This window comes from Megalops cyprinoides, chromosome 3, assembly GCF_013368585.1.
Source record: "Megalops cyprinoides isolate fMegCyp1 chromosome 3, fMegCyp1.pri, whole genome shotgun sequence".
NCBI classification, from domain to species: domain Eukaryota; kingdom Metazoa; phylum Chordata; class Actinopteri; order Elopiformes; family Megalopidae; genus Megalops; species Megalops cyprinoides.
This window is the reverse complement of record NC_050585.1, coordinates 37,694,685-37,707,968: the sequence shown is the minus strand read 5'-3', so window position 1 is coordinate 37,707,968 and position 13,284 is coordinate 37,694,685. Positions and strand designations below refer to the sequence as shown.

The 13,284-nt window shown below is 40.6% G+C and overlaps 1 protein-coding gene across 2 annotated transcripts in view; it reads right to left on the bottom strand.

Moving 5' to 3' along the window:
• The window catches only part of map6a (microtubule-associated protein 6a), a 15,987-nt gene extending 2,905 nt beyond the window's left edge, over positions 1 to 13,082 (bottom strand). For both annotated transcript variants that reach the window (XM_036525437.1, XM_036525438.1), the window contains exons 1-2: positions 11,951 to 13,082; positions 3,070 to 3,283 (exon numbers count right to left, since the gene is read on the bottom strand). In XM_036525437.1, coding sequence (XP_036381330.1) covers positions 3,070 to 3,283; positions 11,951 to 12,699 — 963 coding nt within the window. In that variant the 5' untranslated portion in view covers positions 12,700 to 13,082. The remainder of the gene's footprint in view (positions 1 to 3,069; positions 3,284 to 11,950) is intronic.
• Positions 13,083 to 13,284: the final 202 nt, after the last annotated feature.

Genomic DNA, 13,284 nt, shown 5'->3' with positions numbered 1-13,284 from the left:
AAAGGCTTTCAGCCTTAAACATGTCACGTTGTTCACCTACTGATATAGCTGGCTTTACATCAGAACAAATCACACCTGGGATTCAGATCCCCAGGGGCTGAATCTTGTGCTCTAACCACTAAATCACACTCTGTTTTCCAGCCCTCTTTCCTCCCTAACGCTAATTTGAGAACAATGCTGCCTTTAGTTTTCATTACATGTGAAAGTACACAGCACAGACGCCTCAGTCCGACACTGTTTCACTCGACGTCATGCAGCACAGAGCACGCAAGGGCAAAACCCTGAATGTGTGCCCAGTTTTCATTTTTCAAGAGCTTTTAAAATGGGCCCATTTCTAAACATACTCCTTCATTTCTGTGAAATTGATAATTATTAATTATTAATATGGACCCATAAAACGGAAAGTAATCAAACTGACTGTATCAGCACAGTGACTGTCTGCTGAAAGGTAGTCATGAAGTGAAGCCAGTTGGACTAGTGTCAGGTGATAGCAGGGGAGGAAAGAGAGGAAGGCTTGATGGTGGGGTGGAGGACAGAGAACTCATGACATTCACTGGAGGGCAGCTGGGATTGACTTTTTAGCATAATGCCTTTGATAACAACCCCAGATCTGAAAGACTCCTACACAAATCTTGCTTATGCTAATGCAGGATGCAGCTCATAATATTGTTATCTTGGGACAGCTCAAACAGGAAAACGACAGCTTTGGTGAAATTGCTATTGCCCACTTTGCTTTTCTTAGTGCTTCCAGTGAGTGAGAGTGACAAAGGTGGGACCATTTGTTTGGGGCTTTAGATGCCCAATGCTCAATGCAGAAAAAAAAAAAATATTATTGAATAGACAGGGCAGGCTTCCACACACTGATAGTATAGCAGTAACAAAAACATACTGTGTGTATAAATCTGGTATAATGTAATGATGTATTTTGCTACAACTCTTTTTTAATTTTTCTTATGCAGCTATGGATAAAATGTATATAGGTTAATATGCAAAAAAACTGAGGAGCCAAGCTTCTGTTGAGCCATTATTTGCCTGTCCTTCAGAGTTTATTCAATCACTACATTGCAAGGCTAGATATATATTATATAGCTGGATCAATACAGTGAAAAAATATTGCGGTTCAAGTGAACCTGAGATATTACTTAAGATTGGCGTTTCTCTATAAATAGCAACACAGCTTCACAAACCCTTCCCAATTATAACGCTTCCATTGAATACAGGCTATGAACTGAACACTGCACCTGCCTTGGCAAGCGGCATCCTGTCGATATTCCCCAGTTTTTGCAAAATCCGCCTCAATTTTTTGGCACAATCTGCCAAGAAGTTGAATGTGCTACTGTTAAATTGGAAACCAGGTAATACTAGCTACACATGTTGTTGTAATCAGATGAAGCAGCAAAACAACCATGTAACACAAATGGCTATGAGGAGTGACAAAAATAAATGAAATAGAAAATTCAGAACACTGTTTTGGAATTGATGCTTAATATGGCATGGTGTAAAGCAGAACTGACAGTCACTAGGGACATGCCTGTAAAAGTCTAAGCTCTTTTCATGTTCACAACAATGGAGTCACTTTATGTTGTCAAGAATTAAACACCCATTAAACAAGAGAAAATTGTTTCCTGACAAGTACGGACACCCTAACTCCCTAAATGTCTTCTGTGTGCATCCCTCCATAGTGACATTCATGTGAACTGTAAGTTCAATTTTCAGTTCTCAATTTGTCACATATCAGTGTCATATTGTCTTATGTAGTCAACATGTAGAACACAAATGCATGCTGTTTGGACGGTTTGGGTGGTGCATGAATTACATTTATAGAAACTCTGTATTGACGTCATATACAGTGTCAGAAAACTGGTGATAACCAGTGGACCTATTTTCTGAAAATGTCAACTAAAAAAAGAACAAGAACAAAAGCTGTATGAAGTTTATGATCCCAATGAATTAATAATTAGTTTATGCTTCTGGGCACAAACGAGTTCAGCATTATTGCATATGTGTCCTGGTTGGCAATGTCTATTCACTGGTCAGATTGTCGTTCCCAGTGTTTCTCGCTAAGTTTCAGTTTATAAAGTCATCTTTGCCAATTTCATGGTTGCTGTTTTCCTCGTAAAAATGTTGCACTTGTATTCTAGGTGTGTGCCATGAGACATGTGTAACTAACTTAATAATAACTTGGTGCTCCGACACTGAGGAAAATGCACTTTTAATGGTATCATGGTAGGTGTCCCATTTGGCCTGTGCACAGACACACCTTTGTCACACCCTTTCCTCATTAAAGAGGTAATCATTTTTATTAACTCACTAGTGGCTTGGTGAGTTAAAGCACTTGCTCCAAGCACAGGTTGGGCCCTATGGCCCGGGTTTGGTCCCAGTGGCTGGGAACTCAGAGCAGTTCCTCTGGGGCTTGTGTGGGTATGTCGTGCCTCCCAATGGTTTGTGAGACACCTGTGAAGTCAGGTGATGAAGTCAATGAGGATACAACTGTCCTCCAGACAGGATGTGTCCCACTGTGGTGCACTTTGGGACTTGCAGTAATAAATACCCACTGCCTTGCTTCAGAGCTCTTGCACAAACATGTAGGATGAGTGAAAAGACAAGTCTAGTGTACAATTAATTAAGACTTGGGTTTTAAAAGTGCTAGGGATTTGTGTCTCTGTTTGAAGCTCCTTACATTGGGCCTGCCGAGTGTTTTCCATTATCATTACGGGTCCGCATCATAATGGCTGAACCTGAGCTAGACAGCAGAAAGGGCCAACATGAGCATGCTGGCCAGGCTCAAATGTCCTGTGCTTTCCTAAGGTGACCAAGGCAAAACAAAGCAGTCAAAATGTGGCTCACCTGGGCACGTTCAGGCTGGGCATGATACTGTAAGAAGGCTAATACCGACCTGACTTCCTGCCAACACCTGCCGGCACAGTACTTATTGACTTGATCTCGCCCTCCCTGTCCTTCAAATGCAAGCAGTCCTACTGCAGGTGGGAAATTACAGGGGTGCTATGGTGGAAGCCAGGCTTTAATAAAGTGACATTGCAGCAGAGTACCATGCCGCTGCACTCCTACCTTGCTGAGTTCCTTGTAGGGCTCACTGTACAGGGTGCGTATCCTGCGGCGCTCAATTGCCTTGTTGTCTGAGGTATCCTGCTTGGCCTGCTCCCCCTTGAACGTGGCACTGTAACTGGTCTCGAGGCTGGTCTTCTCATCTGGGGGCTGGTACTGGGATTTGGCTCGAATGGCCTTCACTGGTTTCACTTCTGTGTAGGCTTTGAATTCGTTCCTGAAAATGGGAATAAGGAAAACATGCAATCTTTTGTAAAGTTACCTACATCACCAATGGTGTAACTTTTGAAAGCTAACAAGGTGTAATGGTGTTCTATCAGGTAGTTATGCTTCCACTTTTTTAGTCTTATATATGGGGACTATGCATTTTCTAACAAGTACATTAAAAGTAAATATCACAGAAAACTGTTCCAATACAATTCATCATCTTGTTTTTTGTGGACTTCAAATCGAAAGACCCAAGGAATGCATCTGTGGAGATCCATCTTTTGTAGCTTTATTTTTAACTCTGCACTCTACAAACTACTGTCCCTTAGCAGGAGTTGTATTTCTTGGTTCCTAAAGATAAACAGTAAGTCCTGCTACAGCTTCAAAGCTACACACTATTTGTTGACATTGCTATGGTTCTCTGTCCAGTCATTGCTCTCTGTCCAACTTAAATAGAGACAACTATACACTTCTCTCTTGGTGCATTATGTGTATCTGACCTGCACCCTGTGTTTAGATCCTCATAAATTTGTTACTGTTGGCACTGACTGTAACACTAGCACCAAGAATTATTTGTATTGAATAACTGAGCATTAAAACGTGAGCGCATGCCTTGCCTACAGTCATTTTTCTTTTGTGTGGTTATATGCTCCTACTGGCACAGAAAGTCAGAAGAATGTTGATCTCAGCAATGCTTCAAATTAGTTATGAACCCTTTAAATTCAAGACTAACAAGTCCTCAATTACACCGAAGAACACTTCTGTTATACAATTAGCTATTGTAAAACTGCATGTAAATTCTTCAACAGGATTGCTCACTTATATAATTACAATAATCATTCTTGTGGTGCTTAATATGCAATTCTCTCACAGCTAACATCATCAGCCAAACTTTGCCTTCCCTAAATCCTGTGAAATTATGTTTGCTACCATTTATCAAGGGTAAAATATATATGAAGGCCCCTATACAAAGTAATTGGTTTTAACTTTGATGAATAGGCCTGCTTTTTATATACTGTGTGTACTTTCATGCACCACGATTCATGCGCCATAGCTGCACAAGAAAACAGATGACTCCTCATATTTGTGGAAGGAAAGGACAGAGGGAGGTCAGAGAACAACCCGGTGGGATGAACATACGGGTGGCTCTTGGTAAACCACACCTCCACATAGTCTGTCTCTCTGACCTCTCCTCTAATGCAACACGCAGGAGTTCGCACTGACCTTGCAGCTGCATTGTAATGGGCATGCTCCTTTGATCAGAGACCCTAGTAAAGCCCATGAAAACATCATGGGAGCAAGAATTTTGTTGTGTTCAGGGGCTCCTCTGCTGCCTTGCCAGAGATGTAAGCAGCCACATTGATTAGATAACACTTATTACTGAGAAGACTATGCATGGTGCACACTGACCCATGACTACAATTACTCTGACAGTCAGGACCACATAAAAGCATCAAATCAATTACCTTGCCCATGGAAATACTTGGAATCGATCAATAGCAACCAAGACAAACTAGCAGCCTGCTAAATGTTAAATAATATATTGCCCTTCTTAGCAGGAAATGGAGAGATTACATTGGTCTCTCTGCTTATTGTGTTTTCTGTGTCAATTCACCGATGAGCCCGAATCAATGAAAACTGAAACATCTCTGCTGTAACAGAACTACAATCTACAGCCCTGGTGGAAATGAAATGACCTGGTGCCAAGAGGTAACAAAATACAGCTTCTCCTTTCATTGTCTGAACCGAAAATGACAACTAAAATGATCAGGTGTAACCCTATTCATATACATAGTGATGTACATATGACATTTATTATATCATAACATTTCTTAATGATCCATTATTACCCATACCAATTAGAGTGGTAAAATGCAGATAAAGATCAAGATATTATATACTTGTATAAGACCAGTACAAAAAAGAGTCTCAGGCATCCATTGGGGAAAGTGTGCAGTGACTGGCTCAAATAAAATCCATCCCTTCCTACTGACAGAATATTGTCTGCTGTCATTCCAGCTCAAAAGACCAGAGGACTCATTCATCATTTAAAGTCAATGTCAAGTAGTTGCATTGGTATATGCCTGCTTACTCCTTTTCTAAACATCTGCCTTCTGTTAATGATGTCACAAATGTTCTTATGATGAATAAATTGGACATCACACTGACTCCATGTGTCAATTAGAAAAAAATCCACTCCAAGAGAAGCTCCAAGAGAACAGACACATTGGGAACACTTAGCAAGTGATTGTGGGTGAAATGTCTGACCAATGTTGATTGTGTAAACTCAGGAAAAGAGCATGAGTGTACATCTCTGTGAAAGAATGAGTCTCTGTTCACTATTGGTCTGACAATGTGAAACCTTGACAGTCAATATTGTGGATGTGTAGACCAGCCTGATAAAAAAAGAGAGAGAAAAAAAAACTTTTGGCCTTGCAGCTGCAATCTAATGAGCTGTAGGAATACAAACCCAGCTCCAGATGAGCAATTAAAATAATTACCTCAGTCAAGCAGAAGTGAGATGGTATCACTGACAGCCATTAAAAGATACAAACCCACTTGTCTGTGTGATGATCTACAAGGTCAGCTCATTGAGTGATCAAGGCCTCAATACAAAGTGGTACAGCATTCGTGTAAATGGAGTCAAACTGAGATCTATGCATGGCTGTCAGATACTTACATATAGCTGTCAACACTGATATAGGCTTCTCCACAGACCATCACTGCTCAAGCTCCAAAAAATTATTTACTGAAGCTATTTTTTATCAAGTGAATTCCAAACTTTCAAAACAGCAAAATTTCAAAAACCTGGATGACAGCAAAATATGAATAAAGAAAAAAAAAACGTAAAATCACAAACAAAGGTGTTATTGTTGAATAGTGGTGACCTGTTGATTTAGCCATGTTTGAAGATGAACAGAGGAACTAAACACTGAAAATGGTTATTCTCGCCTCCGGGAGCTTGCCTTGAATCCCAAGATGCATGTGGTCATGCCCTCTCTGTGGTGCTCTGCTCAGGATGACTTTATAAACAGACACAACAACAGCATATCTATAGCTTTCAAGAACACAATGGAAAGACTAGTTATGAAACAATTTGTCAGTAAGTTGTTACTGCAAGCAGTGAAGAAAAACTGTCTAGCTCCAATTCACTAAGCTGCTCATTCTAGCTTATCTTATCGCTTGTCTTTGACATTGCATAACCAAGATCTGAACGCAACACTTGGATTGCTGTCAAAATGCAGAGATGACAACAGCACTAAATCAAGTATTCTTTTTTATATATATATATATATATATATATATATATATATATATATATATATATATATATATATATATATATACTGTATATATATATATATATATACACACAAAAAGTGAGACACTTAAACTAAAATATATATAAAAATAATCATATATAATATATAATCATATATAATAAAAATAATAATAATAATATCACCTATATAATGTACTGCCTCTTGATTTGTAGGGAATTTGTTAACTCATTTGTAATTGCACCAACAAGGCCACTAAACATACTCTTCTGCTTTGGGGCTCTGATTTACCTATCCTCTGATGCACACATGAGCTTTCAAGAGTCTAAGACATGGCTAGATATTGCCTTGTTAACAGGATTGGAGCACCAATGATACAGGATGGCCCTGACTTTATCCTGAATTGTGCTGCTACAGGCCTACACATTGTATGTTTATGCGTAAATGTGTTGAAACACCACACAATTAAAATATTTGTACAGTGAATTTCAGGTCAGCTGTAAACAGAAGATTTATACACTGAAACATACATGTCAAAATAAACTACAGCCAAAGAATGAATGAAAACAAAGTCACAATGGAAATATTATTGTAATCAGAGATTAATGTAATTACATGTGGCATAAACTAAAATAAAAAGTGGATACAGGAAAAAAATCTCGTATTCAACTTGTGGGTAATATCAGGTTAAACGTGTGTGTGAAAATCCCACACATGACTCTATGCCTCTGACTTCTGATGACACCAACCTAAAAGACAGAAATGGGGAATCAGCGTCCACGTGTGACTAGTGCCCATGTCTGTGGGCTTGTCATTCTTCTTCACAGCTGAGGTAAATATCCTTGATGGGAATGCATGTGGGCCACAGTCCTAGGGCAGTAGACATGTGTGAGTTTAGGTTTCCTTGATGATTTTATTCCCTTCTTGTTTGAATAAATTTCATATTCACACTAAAGTTTTACAGACAGTGCTATAGGTTTTTTTTTCCCCAGTTGGTCTTCAGTACTGAAAAATCTCCTGATATCCACCATGTAGACAATGTGACAGATCTTATCTTTATGATGGTCTTTGATGCACTTAGGAAAAATTAAATCTATGATCCTACTGACTCTGCTCAGAAGGTGACAGCTATGTTCATGATTCTCCTTTCTCGGGGAGGAAAAAAAAAAGACTTCAGCAGAAAAGGCAATTCAGTTTGGTGAATGGCAGGTTAACAGTGTGAGAGAAACCCAAGATGTGTTTTTGGTGCCTGTTCATGAGCAGACAACCACACCAAGTAATGTGTAAATGAATATGACGGAAAGGTTCTGTGCTCTGCCTGTCTCTATGGAGCCACATAAGTCCTTAAAACTGGCTGGGGGACTCCATCTTACAAGCACTTCAAGATGACAACTACTGGATCCACAAATCTGTTGAGCATTTAATTATGGCAACATTTTCACTGTAAAGCAGGCAACACACACTGGCATAGTACTTATTTATAGCTATGAACTTACTGCTGAAGTCAAATATACTTATGATGGTATAAATACTTTGCTTTTTGAAATGATGCCTGCAAAGATGCCACCCTTTAACTTCTGTGTGCCAGTAGGGGGCAGTCTTTTGTGTGTACGCATTAGAAATTCAATGTTTCAGTGCAGACATGGGGATGCTATGCTGTTGGACGCAATGTCTCCTTGTAGATGAGAAATCAAACTGAGGCCCTGACTCACTGTTGGCATTAAAGATCTGATGGCGCTCATTAAGAGTAGGGTGCTCTTGCCAAACTCCCAATCTGGTGCTCTCAATATCGCCAACTAATCATCCAGTGTACAATTGGCTAGAGGCATGTCTCTACCTCTCCATCATATGCCATGCTTCACCCAGATGATAATTACACATTAGTGGTAGCTGAGGTGAGCTTTGAGACCCATGGAAGGCACTGCAAAGATATGTAATAGGGTACCATTTAATAAAATGGGTTTATCTGTTGTTTATCATTGATCATGCCAGTGAAAAGGAGGATGGAAAATTTCCCTTGAAATATCCCTTACAAAATGACAAATGTAGAAAAAAAAAATCCTCCAACCTGTATGTAATATGACACCATTGACATGTCAAAATATGGCTTTTCATTTCCTATAGCAGGATAAATGGAGGTGAACCTACCTACTACTTCCAAACTACACACATGCAACAAATGAGCTTCCTTATAGCCAGATCACACATTCAGAAACGTCTACTAGAAACGTCTGCCTCTGAGTTGCCATAAAATTGCATGATATCATTAATACAAGCAATGCCATTGTTACAGAGGAAAGAGCTTCTTCTGAGAGAGAGCCCAGTAAAAGACCTGTGCCTTATTTCCTGGCACTCAGCGGGACCAGTAAAGCGCTTCAATTGAATGAGCCAAAATAAGCAAAACTAAAACTAAAATGTGGCTTGCACTCTGTCACACTCATTTCTTCATGATAAAGTAACATTAAACATGTGTCTGTGAAACAAAGCATGGAAGCAGTGAATGTACAATAACTTTTCCTTGAAGTGAAATGCTTTCTGTCAGTAAATAAATGCCATGGCGAGTCAATTCCACTTGTCATGCAGACAATAGAGAAAAGAAATACAATGAACAGCAGACAAAGCTTAATTGTTATGGAAAATTATGCCTCTGAATGCAGCTGTCTGCACTGCGTATGCTAAAGTGCTAATAAGAGCTTAAAAAAAAGATTTGCGAGAACCATTGTTTAAATCAATCTCAATAATATGCCCGCATGTACTAAAGATGGCTGCCTGCGTCCATGAGCTAGAAAAAAACCAGAAGCATCATCTGCAGTGCAAACCATTCTATGTGACCCCGAAGCAGCCTATGGAGTTAAAGGAAAATATTAACCCAAGTCGCTCGTCTTCTCAGTACTCCATTTAATAGTCATCCCCCAGTTCCCATTGCCCTACTACTAACACGATTATTTTAAGACATGGTATGGACCATTGTAACACAGACAGTCAGCTGCTGTCAAATCATAAATCTCTCTTCTCTTACCCCCTGACCTGTCCTTTTATCTCAGTTACTTCCAAATCAAACCCCAAATGAGATGAACAAAAGGACACACAGCAGTAGGGAAAAAAAAATCAAGTGAATGTCTTAATTGTTCAGGTTCGGAGGTTTCTAAGCTTGCCTTTGTTGCCAAGATTACAATACATGCAAACAAAAAAACATTTTTGGCAGTCTCCTAATTCAGGGTGGGAGAGGATTATTCTCTGGGCCTGGCTGTGATCTGAGGTATCCAACACATGGTGCGGTGTTTGGAAAAAAAATCGTTAAAGCAGAAATAAGAGCCCAGGAAATCCCCTAAAAATGGTCTCTCAGCATTGTTGAGGGTTGGGGTAGGGGGGGGGGGGGGGGGGGGGGGTGGAGAGTGGATTCTGTCCCTTCCCATTTTCCTCCTGTTTCTCCACCCCTGCTGAAGATCCTGACCCTCGCCATATGCACAGAGAGCTGCGAGATTAACCCACGGCTGACCGGCTTTCTTTTTCATCAAACAAAGGCCGTTACTTGGTCCCAGTTGTGACAGTCCGGCCATTTCACACTTGTGATGGCTCATCTGCATGCCCACCTTCTGTTCACAAAACAATAGTGACAGTCTCACTGGGCTGGCACCAGCAGCTACTGCACTTGCTGATGTTGTTTTTGATGACATGAAAATCCTGCTCAATAAGATGCATCTCCAGTTCCTTTTTTTAAATTACTTTTTTTTAATATCTGATGCTACAGATATTTAATATTTAATCATGTGTTGACAGCGCTCATCTAGACATGCTGACTTTCTTCCTGCCAATAAGCAGGCTCTAATTTATACTTCTTGATTTAGAAAGAAAGAAGAAAGAAAAAATCACATTTAGGAGCATGTGCACTCAAATTGAATTTAAAAGAAAGTGCACATCCCAGCTGAGTTTGAACTGAGCGCAGAGGAGACTAAGTATACTGACTGTGTTTAAATTGCACGGATGTTTGTGATCATCTTGACTGTCTAAACTGAGACGAAGCTTAAGAGCCTGGGAAAGGCTTCATTAGAGACATGCTCAGTAGGAGATGAATAAACTAGATATTCCTCTGTTAGCCAAATGCAGTGCTCTGCATTTAAGATGTCTCTGGCCCTGTTTACACTTGGTTTTGGGCGTCTTGGGCGATCAGATCACAAGTGGACAGTGCTAAATACAAGCGTAAATGACCACCAAGACGCATTGTGATCCGCTCACTTAAACCACTTGCCGAGGTGGCCTGGGACGCATTTGAGCTTAACTCAATCAAGCTGACGTGTATAGCTGGCAATCTATATGTTTTCTTCAGAATGCAGGCTGCCAAAATGCTCCAACTGTGATAATAATGTTATTTGGAGTTGTTTAAGTGTTTCCCATCTGTCTATTGCAAGTGTGTTCTTTTATATATTTGAAATATTCCGTTCAATACATTTTGCATTTTCACAGCATTGCTGTTAATTATTTTGTCAATCTGGGTATCAGGGTTGTGAATAGCAACAGAAAAATGAATATCAGCCTTTCTGCACATCCTTGCATATGCACATGTATACACACACACACACACACACACACACGCACACACACACACACACACTCATAAACACACATATACACATGCACACATGGATACAGAACGATAAACAACACAAATTCACATTTTGTCTTATTAGAAGCCATTTTTAGAAGTCAGCTTCAGAAGTTAAATTCATGGAAATATGAAGCTTGTTTTCTACTGCTTTTGGTCCCTACTAAGACATCTTCTATTACTTATACCTCCTTGTGACTTTTACTGTGATCAGAATTAATGAGAAATATGTCCGATGTGCTTACTGTAAGTGGTTACATTAAATCTGGACCCTGGTTTCAAAGTCATGCTTTTTGTCCACTGTAAACAATCTCAAAGATGAAATGCATGATGTACCACAAATTCAAGTGCTATAAAAGTGTCAGTGGTAATGCACCTTCAGACCACCAGTTCAGTACATGATGAAGGTCAAATACATGTTCAAGTTATTTGTATTGATTTGTCATATGCAGGTCCAGGACAGGCCCTGACAGATTGTTACAGGAATTGATTGCATTTTATGACCTTCACATGTTGGACCACTATAGGGTGACCTCCATCTGGTTTCAGCCGTTATTCTGGAGAGACAAACATTGACTGAAGGACGTAAACATGTATCAATGTGTCTTCGTATATTGATTAACACAGCACGTCAACACAATCTAAACGTTCTCAGCTTTTTCAAGAAAATATGAGTAATTGCGTATGTAAAACTTCCAAATACAAGCATGATCCATAGTTTCCATAATTTCACAAGTTTAGCCTAAACAAACGACTAACAAAACTAAAGAAAGCAAGCATTAAAAGGTCTTACCTGTAGGAGCTCCCAGCAGCTACCTCCTGCTTAATCTGCCTGTTCAGCGCATCTGCTGCCGCCCTCCCTCTGCCCTCTACGGGGACATCTCCTTGCTGCTGTCCTTCTAGTTTGCTGGCCACCTTAATTTCAACCACCTTCTCTTTCTTCACTTGCCTGTTTTTCCTCTCTCCTAACAGAATCTCCTTCTCTTGCACCTTATCTTCGATCTCGCTCTTCTCCACACCGCTGTCGACTTCTGGAAGCGCCTGGGCATGTTTGGATTTCTGTTGAGCATCGGCGACAGACATCGCGGGGCTTGGTTTGGGAATCCAAGGGTGGTCTCCCCTTTTTGGGATGGGCCACGGCTTGAAATCCTTCTGATACTGAGTCTCGTTGTTGAAAGGGGTCTCGGAAGCATGATATTCATTCTTGGGTTTGCAACTTGGCTCGGGGCGTACTTTCCAATGTTTGAAGTCCTGGCGCATCACAGATGATCCTGGACCCTCATCGGCTGCAGCAGCACCCGTTGCGGGCGGTGCCTTAGCCACTGCCTCCTGGTCGCCATGGGAAGGCTGTGTTTCTATGGCGACTGCGGTAGCCCGCGTCTGGGGATGCGGTTGCTTTTGTTGGTGCTGCGAATTTAGGTGCTGCATTTCGGCCACATCGGAATATTTGGTGAAAACCAAAGGCACCGCAATGTCAGCTTTATCAAGCTGATTCCAGAAGCGGGCCATGCAGCAAGCCCTGGTAATGCAGGGCCATGCCATGATTACAGCTATTGGCGAAAACAAATCAAATATGTTTTCAGTAACACGTTCAACCTTTGATTAGGCTAAATGCTGAAAATCAAAATCAGGGAAAAGCGTGTTCTCTCCCAAGACCTCCGTGGGCCTAAATTTGCTAGTAGCAAAGAAAAAATGTCCGTGTTGTTGTATCTTGAAATCAAGTTTATATTATAATGTCCCACGACTACAACCTACGATTCCATGATAAATAAAAAAGACAAATAAAATGGGACTGTTTCCCAGATTTCCTTGATTCGGTTTCTTCAGATTTACTCCGTTCTCAGCGACGTCGGATACGTTCCGTCTTCCACATTGCACTGACAAAATGGTATAGTACCGCAAAGAGGAAACGCCGCCCTCATCGCCTCAGCATCCCGAGAGAGGATGCTCGGGATCTGAACAGTGAAATATCACCTGGCTCTGTCATCGTCACGCAGCGTCTGCAGTGGGAGGAGGCTCTTCGACGTTTCGACCATTTACTGCCAAGAATGGAGCTACGTGACAAATTCGTCAAATCGCGTGTTTAATTTATAAAGCGCACAAAAATCCTATTTCGATCTGTAGAGA